The sequence below is a fragment of the Puma concolor genome, chromosome A1 (genome assembly GCF_028749965.1).
Source record: "Puma concolor isolate L17-30 chromosome A1, mPumCon1.1.hap2, whole genome shotgun sequence".
Lineage (NCBI taxonomy): Eukaryota > Metazoa > Chordata > Mammalia > Carnivora > Felidae > Puma > Puma concolor.
The window spans coordinates 112,083,896-112,108,679 of NC_141667.1; the positions used below are offsets into that span (position 1 = coordinate 112,083,896).

Below are 24,784 nucleotides of genomic sequence, written 5' to 3' on the forward strand. Positions count from 1 at the left end.
TCAAGCAGTCCCCTCTACAACTCCTTAAACAAGTCACCATCTGTACGTGATTTATAGACATCTTGTCGTGGGGAGCCCCTACCTCACAGGGACGTGGGCTTCCTATCTAGAAAGGTATAACCATCATTGAGAAAGAAGGCAGGAAAAATGAACAGTTGTCAGTGTTAACAATAACCAGAGTCATGAACATCATATTAAAGACTTTGACTTTTATTTGCTCAGTAGGGAGAGCTGATTGAAGCAGAGGAATAATCTGAACAGAGCTGTACTTTTAGAAAGTGAACTTGGCAGTTGTATGGAAGACAAGATGTAGCAAATTGGATCCAGGGCAGGGAAACCACATAAAAGACCACTACAGAGCATGTAGTAAGGGATGCTGAGGCCATAGGTGTAGGTTAAAGAAGCACTAAACCTTTGGTTCTTTTTTGTTTGTTTATTTATTTTTGAGGGAGAGACAGACACAGAGTGTGAGCAGAGGAGGGGCAGAGAGAGAAGGAGACACAGAACCAGAAGCAGGCTCCAGGCTCTGAGCTGTCAGCACAGAGCCTGATGTGGGGCTCAAACTCACAAGCTATGAGATCATGACCTTAGCCGAAGTTGGACGCCCAACTGACTGAGCCACCCAGGTGCTCCTGAACCCTTGGTTCTTAACTCTGACAGTTCATAATGGTCACCTCAGCAGCTTATGGATGCCTGGGACCCCATGCCCTAGGATTCTGATGCAGTTCGGTCAGGGTCATTTTTTTGACCATTTGATTCTTAAATCCTGCAGAGGTGATTCTGCTATGCTGACAGAATTGATATGTGTTGTAATAATAGCAGTGCATAATTACTGAGCCCTTATGTTGTGCTAGGCTCTTTACATATAGGCTCTTTACATACTCACTAAATCCCCTATGAGTTACATGCTGCTTTATGCCCAATTCACATATGAGGGAAGTAAGCACGGAAAAGTGAAGTCGGTGGCCCCAGATCACACGAGTCAGTAGGAAAGCCCAGGGTCAGAACCCAGGCCCGCTGACTCCAAAGCTCACTGAAAATAGGATTTTAAAACCCCCAAACTTGGTATATTGTCTTATGAAAATAGCATGAAATTAGCTAATTTTTGTTAAAAGATACAATGGTATTTTTAAATTTACAAAATGTGAAAGTTACACATAGGATTTTGATAGAAGGTATATGATTAAAATGTTAAATTACAGGAAAAAATTATTCATTTTAAAGTGTTTTTTTTTTTTTTTTTCCTGCTTCCTGAGCCAGCCCAGCATGCTTTTCCTGGCTTGTTTTCTTTCTACTGCTACCAAAGGAAAACAGAAAGATGATGTCATTTGATATTTTTCCCCCTGATGTGTCAATAAAAGAATAAAATAAAATTTATCTTTAGTTCAGGAATTCCTTTACCGACACACAAAAAACCCTAGTTTTCAGTCATGCCTACGATGTCTTTTAAGAACAGCAACATTTTAAATGGCTTAAAGAAAAAGGCGAAAAGTGAAAATCATCCATACTGTTACCATCCAAAGGCGATAATATTAATATCCTACCAGTGGTCTTCTTTGGTACTAGTTTTCAGTCTTTATTTCATTGGAGATAAAAACTAGACATATTCCTGTGGCTTACAATGCTCCTCTAAGCTTCGGATTATCCACTGACAGGAAAAATTCAACAAAGTTTGAGCAGTTCTGATTCTGTCCGTTAAGTCCCCATTTGTGTGACAACTTTTATTTATGGAGACTTCCCTGGTGAGTTACAGGCCTGTGGCTAGCATTCCTCATGGCCGTTTACACTGCACGTGGTACCCAGATGTTTGGGGAACTTGTTGAAGAGAAGGATGGTCACTAACAGAAGCAACAACATGCTAACACACTAACACAGCACATCAGCGATTTTAATTTTAATTTTAAGAACTTTAAGGTTTAATTTAAGATTTTAATTTTAAGAACTTTGTGTTTTTATGAATGTCTTTCAGCAAACTTTTGTTGAATTTCTATCTTGTGTAGGATACTTGACTGAAATTGTTCCTGCTGAGAGCATCAGTGACTTCCTTTTATTAAATCCAGTATCACTTTTCAGTCTACATTTTACTTTGTCTCTCTGCTTCATTTTATCCTTTTTTTTTTTTTCAACGTTTATTTATTTTTTGGGGGACAGAGAGAGACAGAGCATGAACGGGGGAGGGGCAGAGAGAGAGGGAGACACAGAATCGGAAACAGGGTCCAGGCTCTGAGCCATCAGCCCAGAGCCTGACGCGGGGCTCGAACTCACGGACCGCGAGATCGTGACCTGGCTGAAGTCGGACGCTTAACCGACTGCGCCACCCAGGCGCCCCCATTTTATCCTTTGACTCCTTCCAAAGATTAACTCTTCCCTTGGCCTCCAGATAGCCTACTTCTCTGGTTCTCCTTCTGCCTCTCTGGCCACTCCTCATTCTTTTTTATAGTTTTCTCATGTACCATTCCTCCTGTGAAGATTGAGTCCTCAAGATTCTGACTTGAATCACTCAGGCTTCTTACTCTATGCTCTTTCCTCAGCCACTTGCATGGCTCTATGGTTCATCTTTTATGTGATGATGACCCCCAATAGTACATCCTTGGCCCAGATCTCTCTCCTAATTCCAGATCCAAATATCCAGGTGCCTTTGGAGGTCTCCATAGAAATGTTCTAGGGGTGCCTGCGTGGCTCAGTTGGTTAAGTGCCTGACTATTGGTTTTGGCTCAGGTCATGATCTCACAGTTCATGAGTCCAAGCCCCATGTCAGGCTCTGTGCTGAAAGCTCAGAGCCTGGAGCCTGCTTCGGATTCTGTGTCTCCCCTTCTCTCTCTCTGCCCTTCCCCACCTCAAAAATAAATTAACATTAAAAAAAATTTTTTTTTAATAAATAAAAAAATATTTTCAGGGGTGCCTGTGTGGCGCAGTTGGTTAAGTGTCCAACTCTTGATTTCATCTTAAGTCGTGATCTCCTGGTTGGTGAGATCCAGTCCTACATCTGGCTGTGTGTGGACAGTGTGGTGCCTGCTTGGGATTCTCTCTTTCCCTCTGTATTTCTGCCCCATCCCTCCCTCTCTCTCTCTCAAAATAAGTAAATAAACTTTAGAAAATATTAAAAAAATAAAAATATTTTCAGACATCAAAATATAGCCATAATATTATAATTACATTGAAATAAAACATCATCATCATCAAGAATTCAACCAGTATTTATATTTTCCCAATTATCTCATAAGAGTATCCTTTTTAAATGTTTATTTATTTTTGAGAAAGAGAGACAGAGTATCAGCAGGGGAGGGGCAGAAAGACACACACACACACAGATTCTGAAGCAGGCTCCAGGCTCTGAGCTGTCAGCACAGAGCCCGATGTGGGGCTCGAACTCACAAGCCGTGTTAGATCATGACCTGAGCTGAAGTCAGACGGTCAACGGACTGAGCCCCCCAGGTGCCCCTTTTAAGGTATTTTTAACTGCTAGTTTGGTTACTTTTTATACTTGAGGCATTAAAATAATTACTCAAATTATTTATCCTATAATAATAGCTCATATTAGAAATAATAATAACAAGTTTGACTTTAATGTTTTTTTTCCTTTTCTACTTGAACATTTTAAATATATTAAGAATGCTTAGATTATATCAATTTTTCTATCAGTCTATATATATATTGATCCTTTTTTTGTGGTAAATTGGTGTTAAGAAACTTGTGGGACAAGTCTGACATTTTTTCATTTTAAGATTTGTTGCTTCTTTCATCATACTTATAGAAATTTTGTTTATCCTTGCAATACAAGAACTGTACATACATCTGTATTTGTTTATTCATTAGTATTTACTTCCTGATACATGGTAAGTATTTTGACATAAAGATTAGTTTTGATTTTCATTTTTTCAGAAAAATATTTTATGATCTATTTGAATATTTTTCTGTTTTTCTCCTGTTCAGGAATACCTGTTATTTTTGCAAGTCCACTGTTGATTTGGCATATATATTTTTTTTCTCAAATGCTTTTAAAAAATTTCATTATTGAAGTATAATTGACATACACTGTTATATTAGTTTTAGATATACAGGATATTAATTCAGCAGTTCTTTACATTACTCTACACTCACCATGATAAGAGTGGTTACCATCTGTCACCATTACAGCATTATTAACTATATTCCCTGTGCTGAACTTTTCATCTCCAAAGCACATTTTATCTTCAGTTGCAGTGTTTTAAAAAAATGTTTATTTATTTTGAGAGAGAGAGCACATGAGTGGAAGAAGGGCAAAGAGAGAGGGAGAGAGAGAATCCCAGGCAGGCTCCATGCTGTCAGCATAGAGCCCAGTGTGGGGCTCGATCTTAGAAACTGTGAGATTATGACCTGAGCCAAAGTCAGGAGTCTGATGCCTAACTGATTGAGACACCCAGGTGCCCCTCAAGTTGCAATTTTTAACTGATCTAATTCTCCTGGTCTAGAATGAGCAGTGACCAGGTGAATTTCTCTTTACATGGTTATGAGGCCAATATAGTCCCCCCCCCCCCCAAATGTCAGGTTAGTTAGCCTATTTTGGACACCTAGACCCACACTTTAAGTAGATAACGCTAAGGTCCCTTTCAGTTTTCTGATTTTGTGATACAGAATATATGGAAATGTCCCAGTTTCCTTGGAGGAAAGAAGAAAGTCAAGAAACAGCAAACATATTTTTATATATAAAAGAATATCTGGGTGGAGAAACTCTAAAATGTTGCTAGTGGTTATAGATGGATGGTGGAACTTTGCTGCATGTCCTCTGTTCCCCAGATCTACTCTGTATCCTGTGCTGGACCGTGAGGAACACAGTAGACTATATCCACAGGCTTACTCTCCTACCATCTGGTTCTGGTTGGTTTCAACCAATGGAGAACCCCAGGAAACTAGAAAGAGAGAGAGAGGAGAGTGGTATTGAGATGTTAATTCCCCAGTCACTTCCATAGTTGCCTTATGCTGGTCCATTCCCTCCACTGAAGGTCACAGCTCCTCTCCTGGAGGGCTTGTCCATTTGACTCCTGGGTTCTGGTAACCACTACCTGCCTCCCTTTGCCCTTTGAGGCCTGTGGTGGTAACAGCCCTACTCTTTTCACTCTTCAGTACGAGCCCTACTCCTAGCCCTTACTCTTAGGCCTCCAAAGACAGTAGTGATCATTGACCAAATAGTCTGCTGTCAACATTAGGATCTAGGTGCTTGTTTAAGAAATGCTGGTTGCTGTCAGTTACTTCTTGGCTCAATGAATGTGCACTTACATTTTGTTTTTAGATCCAAGAGTTGAAGACTGGCTCCTCATGTCCTCACCTCTGCCACAAACCATCATCCTGGGATTCTATGTCTATTTTGTCACTTCTCTAGGACCAAAGCTCATGGAGAATCGAAAACCCTTTGAACTCAAGAAAGCGATGATAACGTACAATTTTTCCATAGTGCTGTTTTCTATGTATATGTGTTATGAGGCAAGTGTCTTCAGTATTCCTAATGGGAGAATTTTTCCTGAGTCTTCCTGTTTTTCTGTCATTATATGTCTTGTTATAATTATAGTGACGACTCTTTGAGATTTAAGGAATTTTAGAAATTTAGCTCACTAGAGCAGGTATTTGCCAAAAAAAATTGTTATGTATAGACTGGGTATAGAGGATCTCAATATACTCTACCTCACAAGTAGTGAGAAAAATTAACATTAAGTTTGGGGACTTGCACATACTTAGTCTTAATAGATGATTGAATGAATCCATACGTGTTAGTTTTCAGGAAACTCATACATGGAGAAATTAAGTAACTTACTCAAAGTAGCATAGCTACTGTAGTATTAGTGGAGGACCAATATTTGAATCCAGGTCTGTCTGACATCAGGAGCTCATCCTGACTCTGTAATGAGTTACCATCACCATGGTAGGAAGCTCTGATGAGCTGTAAGATGGTAGACTGTTTAGGTTTGATTTAGATGGGCCTTGTAGGGACAGGGAATTTAGACTCCTACAAAGCAGTACCTGAGGGAGTCTGTCCCTTAATTGTTACTTTGTTAATAAGAGAGATGAGGATCTCCCAGGACCCAAGAGTAGACTCATGGTTTCTCTCTCACCCACTCTGCTATTAACAACCTTCACCCAGCCTCACTTACCTGCTTTTCTTTGATTTCCTTGCTTCTTTTCTAATACTGGCGGTCTCCCTCATCCTCTACTCCTTAGTTACTTCTTTGCAGCATAGCCTATGCTTCCACAGAACTGGAACTCTCTAGGGCCCACCATGACCCCTCTGGCCCCTCTTGACACCATGACCTCTGCACATGCATCCCTCCTACCTGATTCCTGCTGTGAATCCACCTGATTGAGTCACCTTAAATCTGCTGGAGCCTCATTACCGGCCTCCCTGCAGTCTGGACTTACCTTGCTACCTTCTATTTCTTCTACTTTATTACCAAAATTAACTACAAGCTACCTTACTGTCCCTTCCGGATCATGAATAACTGAAAGGGAAAGAGTAATAGAGGTGGTCTAACCAGGTTATGAGAGATAGGAAATAACCTGTAGAGCCTATAAGAGAGTGACCTAGTAGCCAGGAGACCAGGGACCAGTTAGTACCAGTTATTCTACTAACCAGCTGCCTCATTTTGAGCAAGTTACTTAACCTCTCCGGGCCTTAGTTCTCCTGTTTTATCGAGTCAGGATTAAACCAGATTGTTTCTCAGGTCCCTTTATGCTCTGTGTCTGATTGTGCCATTCAATGTGATATCCCCAAATCCATTTCTCAGGAAGTAATTAAATTATAGCCAGTAAGTTTGGTTCCCTGTTTTAGCAATTGCAATGTAAAAGAAGTTTTGAAAATATCTGAATTTGGCAGTTTCTATCTCCCATTAATCACTCATACTAGAGTTACTTATGTGCCAATTTTGGGGTTTATTACCTGCCAAATGAACATTATCACTCGTTCTTCTTAATTGCCTGAAATATAGACATATATGTCAGAAGTTTTGTAGACTGTTAAAATGTTCTTAATCTTAATATCAGGAAGGCGTTAGGCTTCACTCTGTCTTTAAACAAAGACTTTTGACAGCTGGTCAGGATGTCATCTCCAGAACTCCGAACACATGGTTTACTGGGTGTAGCACAATTGCATTAGGTCTACAGAGGAAACACCTCCACTAGGGATGTTAGGAAAAATATGAACAAGGTGAAAGGGAAGTACACCAGACTAAAGGATCCCACGTGTCTTATCGTGTAGTGATGGTTTTGAATGTGCTAATTACTTGGCACCAGTCAGACATTAATAGAGAGACACTGGTGAAGACCACCCAGGAGCCCATGTCACAGGGTTTCTCTTGTCCAGCTCAGTGTTTATTTGGAGTAGGATATGGTGGAGAGCCAGCATCCCCATTAAGTAAGTGGACTTTCAGTTTTACTTGCATCAGTTAGAAGACAGTCTGAATGGAAGAGAATATGACACTCACTGACAGATCAGGATTTTGTACAACAAAATTAGCTGTTTTTCCACCACATTCCATTGTTCCCTTGAGGAAAAACTTATTGACTTGTTTTTGTAAGTTACTTTTCTCACTCTTAAAATATGTCTTATACTTTTGTGAATCTTAAGATAATCTTTTTTTAAGATTTCATAATTGACCAAGTTAAGAGTGAGATTAAATATCTTATGAATTAAGCTTGGACCAGAAAAGGATGGTCTGATTTTGAACACCACAATCTAAACAGTTGTTTTAGCTCCTTTGTTCTTTTTGTTTTTCACCATTAAAATATCATTCTGCTAATGCCTCATAAACTTTTGCCTTTAAAAATTAATTTATGATAAAGTTTTCATTTTAGCTTTAATAGTAACTAAAAGTAGAAATTTAAAATGTGCATTAATGGCAGAAAATGATGTAACCATTATACTGAAAAAGAAGGCATTTATTATACTGAAGAAGAAGATGCTGGCACTTGAGAGAATAGGATGTCAGAGATGAGCTGATCGTATTGTGAGGATACTAAGTTAAGCCAACCATTTATATGTGCATTAATTTAAAATTAGAGCCCTTGGATGAGTACTGGGTGTTGTATGGAAACCAATTTGACAATAAATTTCATATATTAAAAAAAACATACTAGAAAATAAAATAAAATAAAATTAGAGCCCTTAGCTTTTCATTTTCAGATACTGTTTCATTTTTTAAAATTTTATTAAAGTTTTTATTTGAATCAGATAGTGTTTTAAAAGAACTTCCCACCATCATACTAAAAGAATGTCCATATAAATCTTTGAATTGAGGCTCAGATAACAACAATAGGCTTTTTCTTCCCACCACTAGTCTATGATTCCTTAGTGGGTGTGCTGGAATTAAGGCATGCCAAATTGCACTCTTACTGATAACATTTTCCTCTCTTACTTGTTATGTGAATCCAAAGATGAACTGATCTCTGAGTCTTGTGTTTCATCAATCTTGATTTTAAGACCCACAGAGTACCCCTTCACATTATACCCACTAGTGAAGGACAGGAAAGTGCAGTTATGGCAACCCTCTTATGAGAACCGTGAGGAATCTTGGTTTGCCTATGTATTTTATTGACTAATTGAGAAGACTGGAAATCACCAGAAAGGACTGTTTTCAGACCCACTTATTCCCTTCAGAGTACACAAATATACTAATGGGCATATATAGATGTACACACATGTACATATACTGACATATACCTACCAGTATTTGCTGTTGAGGCAAAACACTCCCAATGTTTTATTCTCCACCATATCAGAATAATCATCCTAAGGAATGGACACTTGAATATGAACACAGTTGATAGAAATAATAGATGACTGTACAATTTTGAAAATTGTTGTTGCTTTGACTATCAATTGAGTTGCTAGTTCTAACTGTTCTAGCCTGGCTTTCCCACTGACCTGAATGCTGGCTCAGCTGAGAATGTGGTGAGGAGGCACAATCAAAACTACCTTTATTATAGCTGTTGAGCAAATGCTTCCTTCTTTAATATGCATGTGCTCTCTTACAGTTTGTGATGTCTGGCTGGGGTACAGGTTATTCATTTCGATGTGAAATTGTTGACTACTCACAGTCACCTTTAGCACTGAGGGTAAGTTTCTCTTTGGAATATCTTGTAACTCAAATTAAATGTTAAAACTTCTGAGATTCTATTTTTTAACACTTAATGTGAACTCAGAAGAAGTAAATGACTCATCTATCAGATTATATGTATTGAGAGAAAACTAAAAGGTATCAGAAAGAATCAAATGAAATCAGGTGTGTAGTTTTCTGTTTAATGAAAATTGGTACTTTTATTTTTTAACTTCCTGGACTTAAAAACAAATTCATATCTGGTTCCTCAAAAAAAGTAAAAATATAATTCCCATATGATCTGGCAATTCCATTTCTGGGTGTATACCTAAAAGAATTGAACACAGGGACTCAGGTATCTGTACTCCCCTGTTCATAGCAGCATTATTAACATGTCCACGGACAGATGAATGGACAAAGAAAACATGGCATATACATACAATGGAATATTATTCAGCCTTAGCAAAGATGGAAATTCTGACACATGCTATAACATGGATGAGCCTTGAGGACATTATGCTAAGTGAAATAATCAAGGCACGAAAGGATAAATACCGTATGATTCTATTACATGTGGTGCCTAGAGTAGTCCAATTCAGAGACAGAAAGTAAAATGGTAGTTTTCTGGACCCATGGGTGGGAGGGGAGATCTTACTTATTAACAGGTACAGAGTCTCAGTTTTGCAAGATGAAAAGAATTCTCTGGATGGATGGTGGTATTGGTTGAGCAACAAAGTGAATGTGCTAACTGCCACCAAGCTGAACACTTAAAAATGGTTAAGATGGTAAATTTGGTTATGTGTATTTTGCCAAATTAAAAAAATAAAATTTTCCTCTGTATAAAAATAAGATAAATTTGTATCTTTGTGTGTTTCTGCAGATGGTACGCACCTGTTGGCTTTATTACTTCTCCAAATTTATTGAGCTATTAGATACTGTGAGTATGTGGTCACCACATTTGGTAAATGTTTGATGTCTCAATGGAAGCAATAAACTGCTAGAGTTCAGTTGTTGTCTGATAACTTGGGTTATCTCTGTACTTCAGGCAGAACTCCTATTATCTCTTACCTTTTATTATCAGTAATTTTAGAGAATAGATAGGATAAGCTTTTTTTTTTTTTCTGGTCTTTTGCAAACTCCAAAAGGTTTTTTTATGTATCTACTGCCTGATTAGGATAAGCACGTAACTGTCATATACATTGCAAAACTGTGTATCTTTATGGAGATGGATGACAGGTGTTTTGGGAAGCAAGCTCAGGAATCAAAGAGCAGAAAACATTCTACCTTGGGTTCTGCCAGTGTAAAGCAAAGCACTCTGTCATCCATATTCCTTTAAGAGGATAAATGCTTCATAATTCTTAAACATAAATTAGGATATCATCCCTGGGGTATCAGTAATTTTGGTAATATCAAAACTATCTCCAGCTGCTGTTCTGAAGTTCATGCTTACTAGGTGATCTCTCTTCCCACATAAGATCTTTGAAGATCAGCTCTGAATTTGGATGACTGGGCTCTGGGAGAAGCAAGTGCCATGGAGTAGGGTACAAGATGAGAGGAGAATGCTGTGTACTTCTGTTTTCAGAGTAGCTTAGGAAAGCTGGATATTTATCATATCTTTGGGATATGTGGGTCTTAGTTATCTGGAACCATTTCTGTCTGTCTAAGACAGACAAGTGTGTTCTATCTTCAGAGTACATACAAATATGTTTCTTGTAGCAAATCTCAACATGCTTCACCTTCTCACCTGAACAATCACATAATGTTGGAATTGGAAAGGACTTTAGTGAGCATAGCATACAGTAGTTCTCAAACTTGGGCATGCATTAGAATTGCCTAGAGGGCTTGTTAAAAACACAGATGCCTGCACCCCACCCCTAGAGTTTCTGATTTGCTAGGTCCTATGTTGGCCTCAAGAATTGCATTTCTTTTAAGTACTCAGGTGATGTTATTGCTGTTGGCCTAGGGTCCACACTTTGAGACCTCTACTGTAGTTCAGTGGTTCTCAGCCTTCATGAGGCTGAGGCAAGAGGATTAACTGCATTAGAAAACAACAACAACAACAACAACAACAACAACAACAACAACAACAACAACAACAAAAACCTGGGTCCCACCTCCAGAGATTTGGTGCCAGATGGTCTATAGTTAGAAACCAGGCATGGTGTTTTTGAAAAGCTTCTTGGACATTGGCATATACAGCCAGGGTTGAGAACCACTAATCTGGTTCAGAGCCCTCAATCTGAAAGTAAATTGAAGCCAGGAAGGTAAGTAATTTACCCAGAGGAATGCTGCTACTGTCTGGGGTCAGGGTCCCAGATAGCTGGTTTGGGGCTTTTCCGTTGCACCATGCTGCCTTCTTCCATGTGCATAATAAGCAAATGCTTCTCGGCCTCATTTTTTCTGCTTTGCATGTTCTCAGTTCCATGTTCCACAAAAAAACTGTTGGTGCCTCTGTGTTCTTCCCTGAACCACATTTTTCAAATACTACTATGGATACTTTTTTTGTGCTGCTCTGTTTAGTCTGTATTTAGAAGTCTGACTCAATACTGGTATTCTGAATTTTCAGTATTTTTTGAACATTTAATTCTGCTCTCGAATTTAAATCTCCCCCTGCTTTTGCCTGCCTTTTCTCCTCTTTGTTTGTAGAGTTTCTGCAAACCGCGGGTGCATTCAATCTGGATGGTGCCTTTGCTGCTCTTCTCATTTTTCCTAGGCTACTTTTTTTTTTCTCCATCCTGTTTCTATAAAAACCCTCAAGTTTTTCCCTTTTCATCTTTATCTACTAATAATATGCTAACTTTTGATTTGTTGCAAGTCCTCTTTCAGTTTGCTTAATCCCTTATCTAAATTAGTAGGATGTGTCTTAAGAATTGAGACTCTCTGCTTTCCCATGTACTTCAAAATCCACGTGGATGTTTTCCTGCCAATAGTAATTCTTTCAAAATTCTTTGGCCATGTTCTTCACTTTCCATTTTTGATGTTAAAATCTGCATTCAATTTCTTTAACACATTTTTATTGATTCTCCCATGACTAGGCATCATACCAAAGTTCCTTCATACTAATGAGCTTTTGAGCTACCCCTTGGAGAATCAGCTGCTTCTGTGAGCATTCTCTAAGGCAGCCCTTTCAGTGCAAGTGATGATGGGAAATAGTTTGTACTTTGCCAATATTTTTGTAACAGTAGATATATCATTGCATGATTTTATATGAACTTGATTTTTTTAAAATTATTTCAGATCTTTTTTGTTCTGCGTAAGAAAAATAGCCAAGTGACTTTCCTGCATGTCTTCCATCATACCATCATGCCATGGACCTGGTGGTTTGGAGTCAAATTTGCTGCAGGTAGCCAAGGGAGATTCGGGATCATGTGTAATGAGCGATTACATTTTTGTATATTGTAAACACAAATTCTGTCCTGAAATGTGATTTAGAAGAAACTCAAAACATCAAAGAATTAATTTGGTTAAACTTCTGACTTTCATTATTACCTGAAACATAAACTTTTAACCTAGATCCCTCCTCCACCCTCCCCTCTTTAGATACACATGACTTTTAGGTATAGTCTTCTACTCATATCCTTTAGTTGTTTTGTTTGGGTTTTACTCTTTCCCCAGATAGTTCTTTTAAATGTCATTAACTAAATAAAAACAAAACAAAAAAAATGGTACAAGCTTTAATTTCATAGATATATAGATAAATACTCCTAATTGTTTCCAGGAAGTTAGAATGTTGATCTCAAGTTCTAGTCTTTTTTGCATTCACATTTCATCCCCTACCAATTCTGTAAAGATGTGTCAAATTGTGGTTGTCTAAACTTTGTTAAACATCCCACCATATTAAAGGATATTATTTTAATATTTTTTGAAGTTAAAAGTACTTTAAAACAAAAGCTTGGCAAACAGATTCTTGTTCGTTTGGTTTTCATTTTATGCTTCTGAACATCTAGAATCGGAAAAAACAGATTAAGTAATTTCACCCTCTCCTAAAGTATTAAATAAATGATAACCCCAAGGATATACACGTATTAGCAAAAATTGGTTGGGAGATTTATTTACGTGAGTTTATTAAATTTAAGAAGTCTTCGAGTTAGATAATACTTTAAAATTTCTGCAAATAGCTCACCTCTATTATGCATTCTGACTTTGTATGACTAAAAAGAGAAACCACAATTGAGGAACTCTTCTTTGAGTTTTAGAGTCTGTAGGCATAGGGAAAAATCTGCATACCTTGTAACAGGAGAGGGTATGAATAAGCTAGTGGCATGAAAGAGATACCAGAACCTAGAGAAGCCAGAAGGCTGTCTCCACTATGGCCTTTGGGCATCAGATTTTCCAATATGTGAAGTATTTCCTTGCCCCAAACTGGCATTTATGTGTCACAGATTTTTAAAAAGTGAAAGTCACTGTTTTTCCTTATAATGTATGTAAAAATGTAACTCATTATAATAAGATAGTCTCTTCTGTGTCCATTTCATAAATCAAGGATAGCTATATTACTTAGTCTCCATTATTATACTTAACTTCATATGTTTTTGTTTTCTCTCACATGCATATCAGTTCTTTGAATAGGATTTTCATTGACATTTCATTTGTGTTGGCCAAAAATTAAAAAATAGCATCCATTAATAAAATGGTTATGAATTCTTGTGTATATATAATTGCGAAATTCAAATGATATCAAGGGACATTTAGCTCATCTTCTCTTTTCAGCAGTTTGACTCCAAAATTATCAGAAATAGGTATTTATTTTATTTTAAAGTATGCTAGCAAAAGTTCTTTCACACCCTTATAATTTATTTATGCAGATTTCTTCTCTGAGACTAGAATGTTACATCACAACACTGAAAAATAAATATAAATTTAAAAAAGATTGGGAGGAAGTACCTCAAAATACAGTGATTTAGAAATAGTGCACAAAAAGTGGTTTCCCTCTCCACCTTTATCCTTCTCTGTTTTTTCTAAATTGAATATCTATTGGTTCTATAATGGAGAAAATGGACTTTATTTGAAGAACAGAGTTGAGCAGTTTTTTTCCTAGATTATCTAGAGTGATTTTTTTTGAATTTTTAAAAAAATTTATTTAAATCCAAGTTAGTTAACATATAGTGTAATACTGATTTCAGGAGTAGAACTGAGCGATTCATCACCTACATAGAACACCCAGGCTCATCCCAACAAGTGTCCTCCTTAATTTCCATCACCCATTTATCCTATCTCCCCACTCAGCACCCGTCCAGCAATCCTCAGTTTGTTCTCTGTATTTAAGAGTCTCTTATGGTTTGCCTCCCTCTCTCTTTTTATCTTATTTTTCCTTCCCTTCTCTTATGTTCATCTGTTTTGTTTCTTAAATTCCACATATGAGTGAAATCATATGATATTTATCTCTCTCTGACTAACTTATTTCGCTTTAGGATAATACATTCTAGTTCCATCTATGTTGTTAAAAGTGGCAAGATTTCATTCTTTTTGATTGCCAAATAATATTTTGGTGTGTTTATACACACACACACACACACACACACACACACACACACACACACCACATCTTTACCCATTCATTAGTTGGTGGATATTTGGGCTCTTTCCATAATTGGGCTGTTGTTGATAGTGCTGCTATAAACATTGGGGTGCATGTGCCCCTTCGAATTAGCATTTTTTTATCCTTTGGATAAATACCTCTAGTAGTACAATTGCTGGGTTATAGGGTAGTTTTATATTTAATTTTTTGAGCAACCTCCATACTGTTTTTCAGAGTGGCTGCACCAGTTTGCATTCCCACCAGCAGTGTAAGTGTTCCCCTTTTTCCACATCCTTGCCAACATCTGTTGTTTCCTGAGTTGTTAATTTTAGCCATGCTGACAGGTGTCAGGTGGTATCTCATTGTGGTTTTGATTTGTATTTCCCTGATGATGAGTGATGTGGAACATCTTTGCGCATGTCTGTTAGCCATCTGGATATCTTCTTTCAAAAAGTGTGTGTTCGTGTCTTTTGCACATTTCTTCACTGGATTATTTGAGTTTGATAAATTCTTTATAGATTTTGGATACTAACCCTTTATCTGATATGTCATTTGCAAATATCTTCTCCCATTCTGTCTGTTGCCTTTTACTTTTGTTGATTGTTTCCTTCGCTGTACAGAAGCTTTTTATCTTGATGAGGTCCCAATAGTTGATTTTTGCTTTTGTTTCCCTTGCCTCTGGAGACATGTCTAGTAAGAAGTTGCTGCAGCCAAGGTCAAAGAGGTTGTTTTCTCCTCTGGGATTTTGATGGTTTTGTGTCTTACATTTAGGTCTTTTATCCATTTTGAGTTTATTTTTGTGTATGGTGTAAGAAAAGGGTTTCAGATTCATTCTTCTGCATGTCGCCGTCCAGTTTTCCCACTACCATTTGCTGAAGAGACTGTCTTTTTTTCCATTGGATATTCTTACCTGCATTGTCAAAGATTAGTCAGCCATACATTTGTAGGTCCATTTCTGGCTTCTCTGTTCTGTTCCTTTGATCTGTGTTTCTGTTTTTGTGCCATTACCTACCATCTTGATGATTACAGCTTTGTAATATAGCTTGAAGTCCAGAATTACGATGCCTCCAGCTTTAGTTTTCTTTTTTTTAGTATTACTTTGGCTATTTGGGACCTTTTCTTGTTCCATCCAAATTTTGGAATTGTTTGTTCTAGCTCTGTGAAGAATGTTGGGTTTTTTTTTGATAGGGATGGCATTGACTACGTAGATTGCTTTGAGTAGTATTGACATTTTAACAATATTTGTTCTTCCAATCCATGAGTGTGGAATGTTTTTCAGTTCTTTGTGTCTTCTACAATTTCTTTCATAAGCTTTCTGTAGTTTTCAACGTATAGATCTTTTACCTCTTTAGTTAAGTTTATTTCTAGTTATTTTATGGTTTTGGTGCTATTGTAATTGAGATCGATTCCTTGATTTCTCCTTCTGCTACATTATTTGTGTATAGAAATGTCATAGATTTCTGTACATTGGTCTTATATCCTGCTACTTTGCTGAATTCGTATATTAGTTCTAGCAGTTTTTTGGGTGAGCCCTTTTCTAAAGTGTATCTTTGAAGGGGAGCCTGGGTGGCTAAGTCCGTTAAGTGTCCGACTTCGGCTCAAGTCATGATCTCACATTTCATGAGTTCAAGCCCTGCATCGGGCTCTGTGCTGACAGCTCAGAGCCTAGAGCCTGCTTCGGATTCTGTGTCTCCCCCTCTCTCTGCCCCTCCCCTGCTTGTGCTCTCTCTCTGTCTCTCAAAAAAATGAATCAATGTCGGGGCGCCTGGGTGGCGCAGTCGGTTAAGCGTCCGACTTCAGCCAGGTCACGATCTCGCGGTCCGTGAGTTCGAGCCCCGCGTCAGGCTCTGGGCTGATGGCTCAGAGCCTGGAGCCTGTTTCCGATTCTGAGTCTCCTTCTCTCTCTGCCCCTCTCCCGTTCATGCTCTGTCTCTCTCTGTCCCAAAAATAAATAAACGTTGAAAAAAAAACTTTAAAAAAAAAAATGAATCAATGTTAAAAAAATAAATAACAAATCACAGATTTTTTTAAAAAGTGTATCTTTGATCCATTGATAGGCTTCCATTTCTAAACAAGTATTGCTTTTGATAATGAAATTTTAAAAAAGAAATTCATGTTTTTCAATGTTATCCTCTTTATGGACATTGAACACTTTGTAGTGGGTTCGTTGTCCACACCTTAATCCCCCTTCTGCTTTACAAAATGCAAATACTTTCTTCTCTCTTATACGTTCCCTAAGTTGGCATTTCCATTCAGTCTTGCATGTGGAATTTAGTAAACACTTGTACACCTATATCTACTTAGTGACAAGTACAGTGATAAGAGCTGAGATACTTCCAGAAATGTGTTTTGGCATTGACTTTCATTCCTAGAATGAAACTGTTCAGTTTAAACTGTTCTTTCAAAAACTTGAGCACAGCTGATCTCTATCTAGTATTTAATTTCCTGTTTGCCTGTTGTACACTTCTCTGGCATAACAGCAATCCAACTTTTCTTTGGAATATGATAAAACGTTTCTCTGGCAGGTTTTTATATTCATTATGCACATATTCCCTTCCAGAGATATGGAGAGCTGTGATAATTACCCAGGTGATTCCTTTATTTTTCTAATCCAAAGGAATAAAATGTGATGGCACTAATTGTAATTCATTCTGAGATGTTAGCTTTTCAAAACTATTGTTGTAAAGAAGAAAGCAAGCTTAGAAAATACTTTATTAGGAAAGCCTTCCAAGAAAATAAGTTAATTTTGATGGCTGATTTTGATGAGTAACCCTTACTAAACACTGTTAATTACGTTAGTGCTTTATTAAATTCCTGTCCATGGGATCCTCATTTTAGGACATTTAAATGGTGAAAGATTCTGAATGGAAAATAGTCTTCTAACAAAAAATGGGAGAGGTGTCTTAATGAGAAAGGCTCTGATGTAGATTGTTAATCAAAGGTGAAATAGGTTTCCTGTGTGTTTGTATAATCAGGAGATACAAATGGAATTGAGAAGTATTTGGCATATGCCTGTTAAGCAGCTTGACTCCTAACCTATCAGAAATAGACAACTATTATATTTTTAAATCACCTCAGAAAAGGTGTTTTCACACCACTACAATTTATTTATTCAAGTTTATTTTGGGAAAAAAGACTAACCTAAATGTAAATAATAAAAGGTGGGAGGTTGTTGATAAGCTGCATTAATTCAGTTTCTTCTGACTTGAAATTTATGATAATTAAAGAATTGGCTGAAATTTTATTTACTCTAGTAAAGGAAAGTTTATGAAGCATAGTATAGCAGAAATGAGGCATGGGGGAAGTATTTAAATTACTCAAAAATATTTATTTTATTTAAAAAAGGTTAAAGGAATACTTTAGCAGTGGTAGTATCCAGAAGTATCTAAAATTTCTGTGATTATGAGTGATTATTAAGTGATTAGTTTCTACTATGCAACAATTTTTGTTTTGCTTTAAAATTTCTGGAATACATAATGCTTATGAATTTGGTCCTTTTTCTAATGTAATTGTTCCACATTTGTGAGGTTTTGTTTTATTTCTGGAATTAAAGAATACTGGAATAGGGGCACATAAATGGTCAGTTGATTAAGTGTCTGACTCTTGGTTTTGGCTCAGGTCATCATCTCACAGTTTGTTGGTTCAAGCCCCACGTGAGGCTCTGCACTATCAGTGCAGAACCTGCTTGGGATTCTCTATCTCTCTCTCTCTCTTTCTTTCCGCCCCTCCCCCATTCATGCTGTCTCTGTTTCTCTCGAAAACAAACTAAAAAAAAAAAAAGAGTAATGGAATAAAGAAAGTGGAATATTTTCGAGAAAAATTTAAATCTCAGATCAGCATCACTAAGCTGAATCAGGCTATACATAAAGAATGCAGCTTCTTCTAGATGGTCCGTCATAGGAAAGATGCCAGGGAAGAGTGTTTTTTTCATTTTTTGCCCCTACTATCAGCTCATCACCTTGTTACCCCTTCCACTACTACAGGTCCAGCTAAAGACAATTGAAATGATCTTTGCTTCTGTTCTCCAAGGATTTTTTGCTTCAACTCTAACTTGAATAGGACCAGTAGGAGATATAGTGGTTAGAAGAAGAAAACCAAGATAAGAAGGCACAATTGATAATAATCAAATGGAAGCGGTAATCAAAGATGACTTAACAATTAATAAATGTTTATTTTGGAAAAACAATTATTTTTAAATAACTAAGGCAAACCTAGCTTAGCCTACTGATGAAAGCCAGTGGTTTTACTGCCAAAGTTTTGTAGCACAGGAGAGTGGATTGTGATGCATTAATACAGTGTAATACTATAATACTGCACAGAAGTAAGAAAGCAAACTACTAATATACATAGCAACATGGATAAGTTCTTAAAAACATTAAGTTGATTGAAAGAAAGTAGGCTTGGGGCACCTGGGTGGCTCGGTCGGTTAAACGTCCGACTTCGGCTCAGGTCATGATCTCATGGCTTGTGAGTTCGAGCCCCCGTGTCAGGCTCTGTGCTGACAGCTCGGAACTTGGAGTCTGCTTAGGATTCCATGTCTCCCTCTCTCTCTGCCCCTAACCCACTCGCATTCTGTCTCTGTCTCTCTCAAAAATAAATAAACATTAAAAAAAAGAAAGTAGTCTCAAAATCTGTTGTATAATTCTATTTATATGAAGTTTAATAAAAGGCAGAACTATAGTTTTAGCATAAAGGTTACTTTGGGAGGGGTATATTCTTGGAAGGGGGACATAGGAATGTATGTGATGTTGGAAATAGTCTATCTAGACTTTGGTGATGGTTATGTGGGGTGTATACCTATGTAGAAAAATCATCAAATTATACACTTAAGATTAATGTATTTGTGTACATATGCCAACCCTCACTAAAAAAATGAAGTTGATTACTATTATTTAGCATATGCCACGTTAAAAAAGTAACACAACTTAATTTGTTAAAGTATATCCAAATTATAAGACCATCTTAAGGTTAAGATATAACAATAGACATGCTAATTTATTTTTAAAGTTTTGCATCTTGTATTTTACTGAATGAATGTATTATCCAGTTCCCTCTAATTTAGTAGCTGTTTAACAAGATTTATGTTTTGGATGCATTTCTTTCTACTAAAATTAAAGAAATATTTATTCTAAAAATCTCAATTTAGACAAAATGAGTCTCATTTTAAGGAACAGTGCCCCATTTTATAATAATTTTATTTTCCAGGTGGTTTGGGAACTTTCCATGCCTTTCTAAATACAGCTGTACATGTAGTTATGTATTCATACTATGGGCTATCTGCATTGGGACCAGCCTTCCAGAAGTATTTGTGGTGGAAAAAATATTTGACATCATTACAGCTTGTGAGTAATTAATTTTCTTTAAAATCAGATACAAAACTAAATTGCAGTCATTCCTCTTCCCTATGAACCAGGATAGTAACTAAATAAAGAACAAAAGTTACAAAACAATAGGGATATAGTGTGTCTGGCTCCTATATTGCATCCCGTCCTTATCCTTTTCCTGTAGTTTAAACTTTCGTCAAGAACTGTGTTGCAGATGAAGTGTATTTGGTAGCCGAGAAGCTCAGTTGAACCATAATGTGTATCTTTATGCCATCTTTATACTATTTCTGCTTTTATATTAAATAAATATAGTTATAATCAAGATAATCTCAAAGTTATTTGAACCACAGTAGGCATAATATTAAATTAGAAGTTAGAAATTCCATATTCTAGATCTAAATGACTTTGAGGGAGGGATTGTAACTTTGAGAGCATTAAAGATGTAGAGTGATGGTATAATAAATATACTGACAAAGTTGATGACACTCTAAATAACCAAGTATAAGGAAATAGTGAAATAAATTATTTTAACTCTTACTTTGGGATATTATGAAATCAAGAAAATTATTCACAATTGTTTTCTTTTTAAGAATTTTTTTCTGACTGTAAAGTAATATATGCTCATTGCAGAGAAATTAAAACATCTAAATAGCTTGTCTTTTCTATACTTATATATGTACACTTGTGTGATTTGCATTATACTGCATATACAACTTTATATTGGGCTTTTTGCACTTAACATTACTCTTAAATGTTGTAAAAAATGTTTAACAATGGGGCAAACTATTCATATAGAAAAAAGAACAGACATTTGTTTATTACTATTTCAAACATGTTGGTTATACACAAACACACCTACATCGAATGTTGAGGGTGTCACTTAAGCTTCCTAAGGTTTCATCTTCTTGTCTGAAAAATGAGAGGGATAGCTACTGCACAGGAATGTCATAAAAGTTCATTCAGATAAGGCAAGGAAAGTTGATGATGATAATAAAAGAAACTGTGAAAATCTTAACGATGGTTACAACTGGATAGTTTATAGGTAATTGTTATTTATTTGTATGGATAAATGTTTACTTTTCTAAAATTCCCTCAGAACTCATGTTGCCTTTTAATCAGGAGAAGAAAGCTATCCAAAAAATCTGAACATTAGCCTGGAAGTGTTCCTCTTTAGACTGTGTATAATGTTCTGGGACAAAGAGCCCTTGGGCGTCACTAGAACGGTGATCAGTAATGTTTCACTCCTTACAGATTTTCTCCTGCCATTGGCAGGATATATTTTTATCTATGACTGTGGATGACAGGTGGCAGATATAAGGACTCAGAGATGCTTTGGCTCCTACAAAATTGCTGGGGCTGTAATTAGAATGTTTGTAGTTCCCCAAAATTGAAATACCTTGTCTAACAGCAAGACAGAATATTTGAATTGAAATTATTTTAGAAATAGTAAGACCATAAGATAGTGGTTCCTTGTGCATTTCCTCAGTCGAGGACTCAAGTCAGAGACGTGCCAAGAAAACCTGCTCTGATGGTCCTTCCTCTGGGTACAAAAGGCCTCTTGCACCTCACAGCTCCAGGGCATTTACATGGGGCCCCGCTCGAGTTATAGAGTTTGGCAGGACTGCATGGTGGTTCCCAATTCCAGTCTGGATTCTGACACTGTCCTACCCACTCTCACATCCATGGAGGGCAGATAGATTTAAAGATAAAATTCCCTACCCAGCAGTACGCTAGATGTGATTGGAGAGTGTTTAAACATAAGCAGCCAAAGAATGCATTAGATAATTGCTCCATTGTGACTTCATATCTGAATAATATTTTTCATTCTTTCATCTCTTAGGCCCAGTTCATTATTGTCACTATCCACATAGGCCAGTTCTTTTTCATGGAGGATTGCAAGTACCAGTTTCCAGTCTTTCTGTACATCATTATGAGTTATGGGTGCATCTTTCTGCTGCTCTTTCTCCATTTTTGGTACCGTGCTTACACCAAAGGTCAGAGGCTGCCCAAAACTGTGAAAAATGGAGTCTGCAAAAACAAAGACCACTGAAATGCAAACACAACACGAATCTATGAATGAGACTGGTATCTTACTTCCCTTGACAATCAAGAGCTATTTCCATGTGAAGTGCATTTTGTATATTTTTCAAAACCAAGAGCTTGTATTTTTATGATAAGTTATTGGGGTTTCTGATATTTGAGAGCCCAAAGCTCCCAGATAACAGACCTCTGATAATTAGAGCCTAAAGCAGGCGGTTTTTCAGCAGCTTTTAAATCTAATCTAAAGGTTTTATTTAATACATTTTGTTATAGTGAAAGGAGGATATGAAACAGTATAGTACTTTTCAAAGAAGTCCGGTATAGATGAGAAATATCGTTAGATATTTTGAGCATGGACAGAGATCTATGCCATACAATAGATTCCTTCTGCCAGGTCTGAAAACCTCTAACTGTGGGCGCTGGCTTTGTTGCTTGTTGATTATATTCAGAAGAGTATATATACCCTGGAGTTAAACTCCCATTCTAAAGAGCTAACACTGGTGAACATGAAGTGAATTTTTGATAAGTCGTTATTTCATACCACTAACAATTTTTAATGGATCTCTTTTGAAGCTGCCACCAGTTTTGCTGATAGGACTTCCCACAGCACTTTTGTTGTATCAACTGTTCAAAAGCAACAGTAATTTTGGTTAGTACATTGATGCACTTGACACTAAGTTTACGTTAATATTTTGAAAACAAGGTGATTTGTTCTGTGGCTTGATGAACACTGTGCTATTACTGTTTTGCAGTTAACTTTATATATTTCTGGAAAGAGGTGAAATACTTCTGGAAAAGTATTCTGTAGTTCAATGGGAAAAATTGGTTTTCTGTTGTATTGTAATGTCACTTTCTCATGTTGTCCTGGTTTAAAGGATCATCTTGGTTAAATGTGTATTGGTTAGATGTGTGAATGTTCACATCATTGGCACACTGCAGGTACCCTTAATCATAAGTGATTTTAGACCACCTGTTATTCCCAGTTTCCAGAGATGGGTTGCAGTCATGAGTAAAGAAGCCCGAGGCAAATGGTGGCACAGAAGTTCTCCCGGGAATTTTTGGTTCTGGAGGCTTTCTTAATAAAGAGAGAAAGAGAACTTGTTTAATAGTTGTTATAGATACAGTGCATGGGAAAATGTTTCCCAGAAGTATGAATTCTTCAATAGCCTGGGTTTCTTTTTTTTCAAACCTATAAACTCTATAATGAAGACCTGAAATTCATTTTGCCTACTTTTGTTTCTTCACGGATATTACTTCCTAAAATTCTCTTGTTCTTACTTTTTCTTGGTGGCAAACCCAAACTACTGGTCGATAGAGTTTTGCCCCAGAAACAATGATATTTGCACATTTCTGAATTTCTCCCCATTTTTTTCTTTTTTGTTATATTTATAGTTGAATTTGAAGGACTGCCTATGCCTGTATGACTTTAAACAATTAGTACTTATGGGATGGGCCTCAGTTGTGTAACACAGTGCTAGCATTGTACAGCAAACCTGAGTTTTTCCTCACTGTAAGCTCCTGTAGTTCAGTTTGTCCCCCCAGGCCACTAATCTATACCATGGCCTCTTCTCTTAAACTTGCCAGGTTTACACTTGCCTTTAAATGACCTTTACTGATTTCACTTGTTTATAATTTGAGAAGATGAGAGCTGATAAATGGGGGAAATAACTTATTTTTCTTAAATAAAGAACAGAGGACAGAAAGCAGAGCTAAAGGAGCAGCTATAATTTATTTCTCTGAGGGCCTCAGGATTCCTTCAGTGTTTTCCTGTTTGGACTCTTCATATCCAACCTGTGCTAACAAGAGACCATGTAGTAGGTACTGTTACACATGCACACAATTCCCAAGGACCCAAGTAGGGAAAAGACCAAAAGGAAGCACAAATACAAGACGAAACAGGAGAGTTTGGTTTTCATAATACTTTCCATCCTGCATTGTACAACCTCTCCTAACCTGCCTATAGTCTTTAAAATGTTTGACTTGCCAGAGACCTAACAGCAACATGTGATGGAACTGGGTTCTAAATTATGAGAATAGAAGTGGAGAGCTGGGATGTTACGTGAAGAGAAATCACAGCTAGCAGAAGTATCCTCCATGGAAACATCAGTAGGTCAAAATGAGTATCACTGGATATAGGATTTGCATGGACAATGTTTTATTAAAGCGCTCTGTAGGTCACATAGAGTTTCTTTTGGGGTTTCACCCACTTTTCAAGACTTCATTGCCTTTGGGTTTACTTACCTAACAAATAAAGAGGCCAGTTACAAAATCTGGCTTATGACATGAAGCTCTATGAATCCTTGAAAACCTATGTCTGTATTATAAATCAATACAAATACATAATTTTAAATATCTATTTACAGCCTAAATGGAGTTGAATTCTTAATTAAGTGGACTACATTGTACTTAAATTATAAAACTATGAGTTTAAATTTTCTCAGTTATCTCTCATTTCTGTTAAATTGTTAAAGACTATGGAAAATTCTGTGGATCTTGTCAAAGTTTGTGCATGTGTGTGTGTCTTTTATTTTGGAATTTAAACGCATATGTTTGCATGGGAAGATGGTTTTATTCCTGAATATTCATTTAAGAAAGCATTTTACACATTGGTTGCCCACTTGCTGTATTCAGAGCCTCTGCTAGATATGAGAGTGATACAAAGATGCCTCTGACATAGTTGGAGCCTCCTGAAACTTATAGACTGATGGAGGAAATTATGTAACCAGGCAGCTAGGTGCCATGTGAATGAAAGTTGCTCACTTAGAAAGCAGGGGAGGCTACATGAAGGAATTAGAACTTGGGTTGTGTGTTTAAGGTGTACAGATTGCAAAATGGGTGGT

At 37.0% G+C, this 24,784-nt stretch overlaps 1 protein-coding gene across 3 annotated transcripts in view; it reads left to right on the forward strand.

The window, feature by feature from the left end:
• The window catches only part of ELOVL7 (ELOVL fatty acid elongase 7), a 75,069-nt gene extending 50,640 nt beyond the window's left edge, over window positions 1-24,429 (forward strand). For all 3 annotated transcript variants that reach the window (XM_086700297.1, XM_086700290.1, XM_025924377.2), the window contains 6 exons: window positions 5,270-5,460; window positions 9,001-9,081; window positions 9,943-9,999; window positions 12,300-12,405; window positions 19,786-19,922; window positions 21,745-24,429. In XM_086700297.1, the coding sequence (XP_086556423.1) occupies window positions 5,270-5,460; window positions 9,001-9,081; window positions 9,943-9,999; window positions 12,300-12,405; window positions 19,786-19,922; window positions 21,745-21,954 (782 nt within the window). In that variant the 3' untranslated portion in view covers window positions 21,955-24,429. The remainder of the gene's footprint in view (window positions 1-5,269; window positions 5,461-9,000; window positions 9,082-9,942; window positions 10,000-12,299; window positions 12,406-19,785; window positions 19,923-21,744) is intronic.
• Window positions 24,430-24,784: the final 355 nt, after the last annotated feature.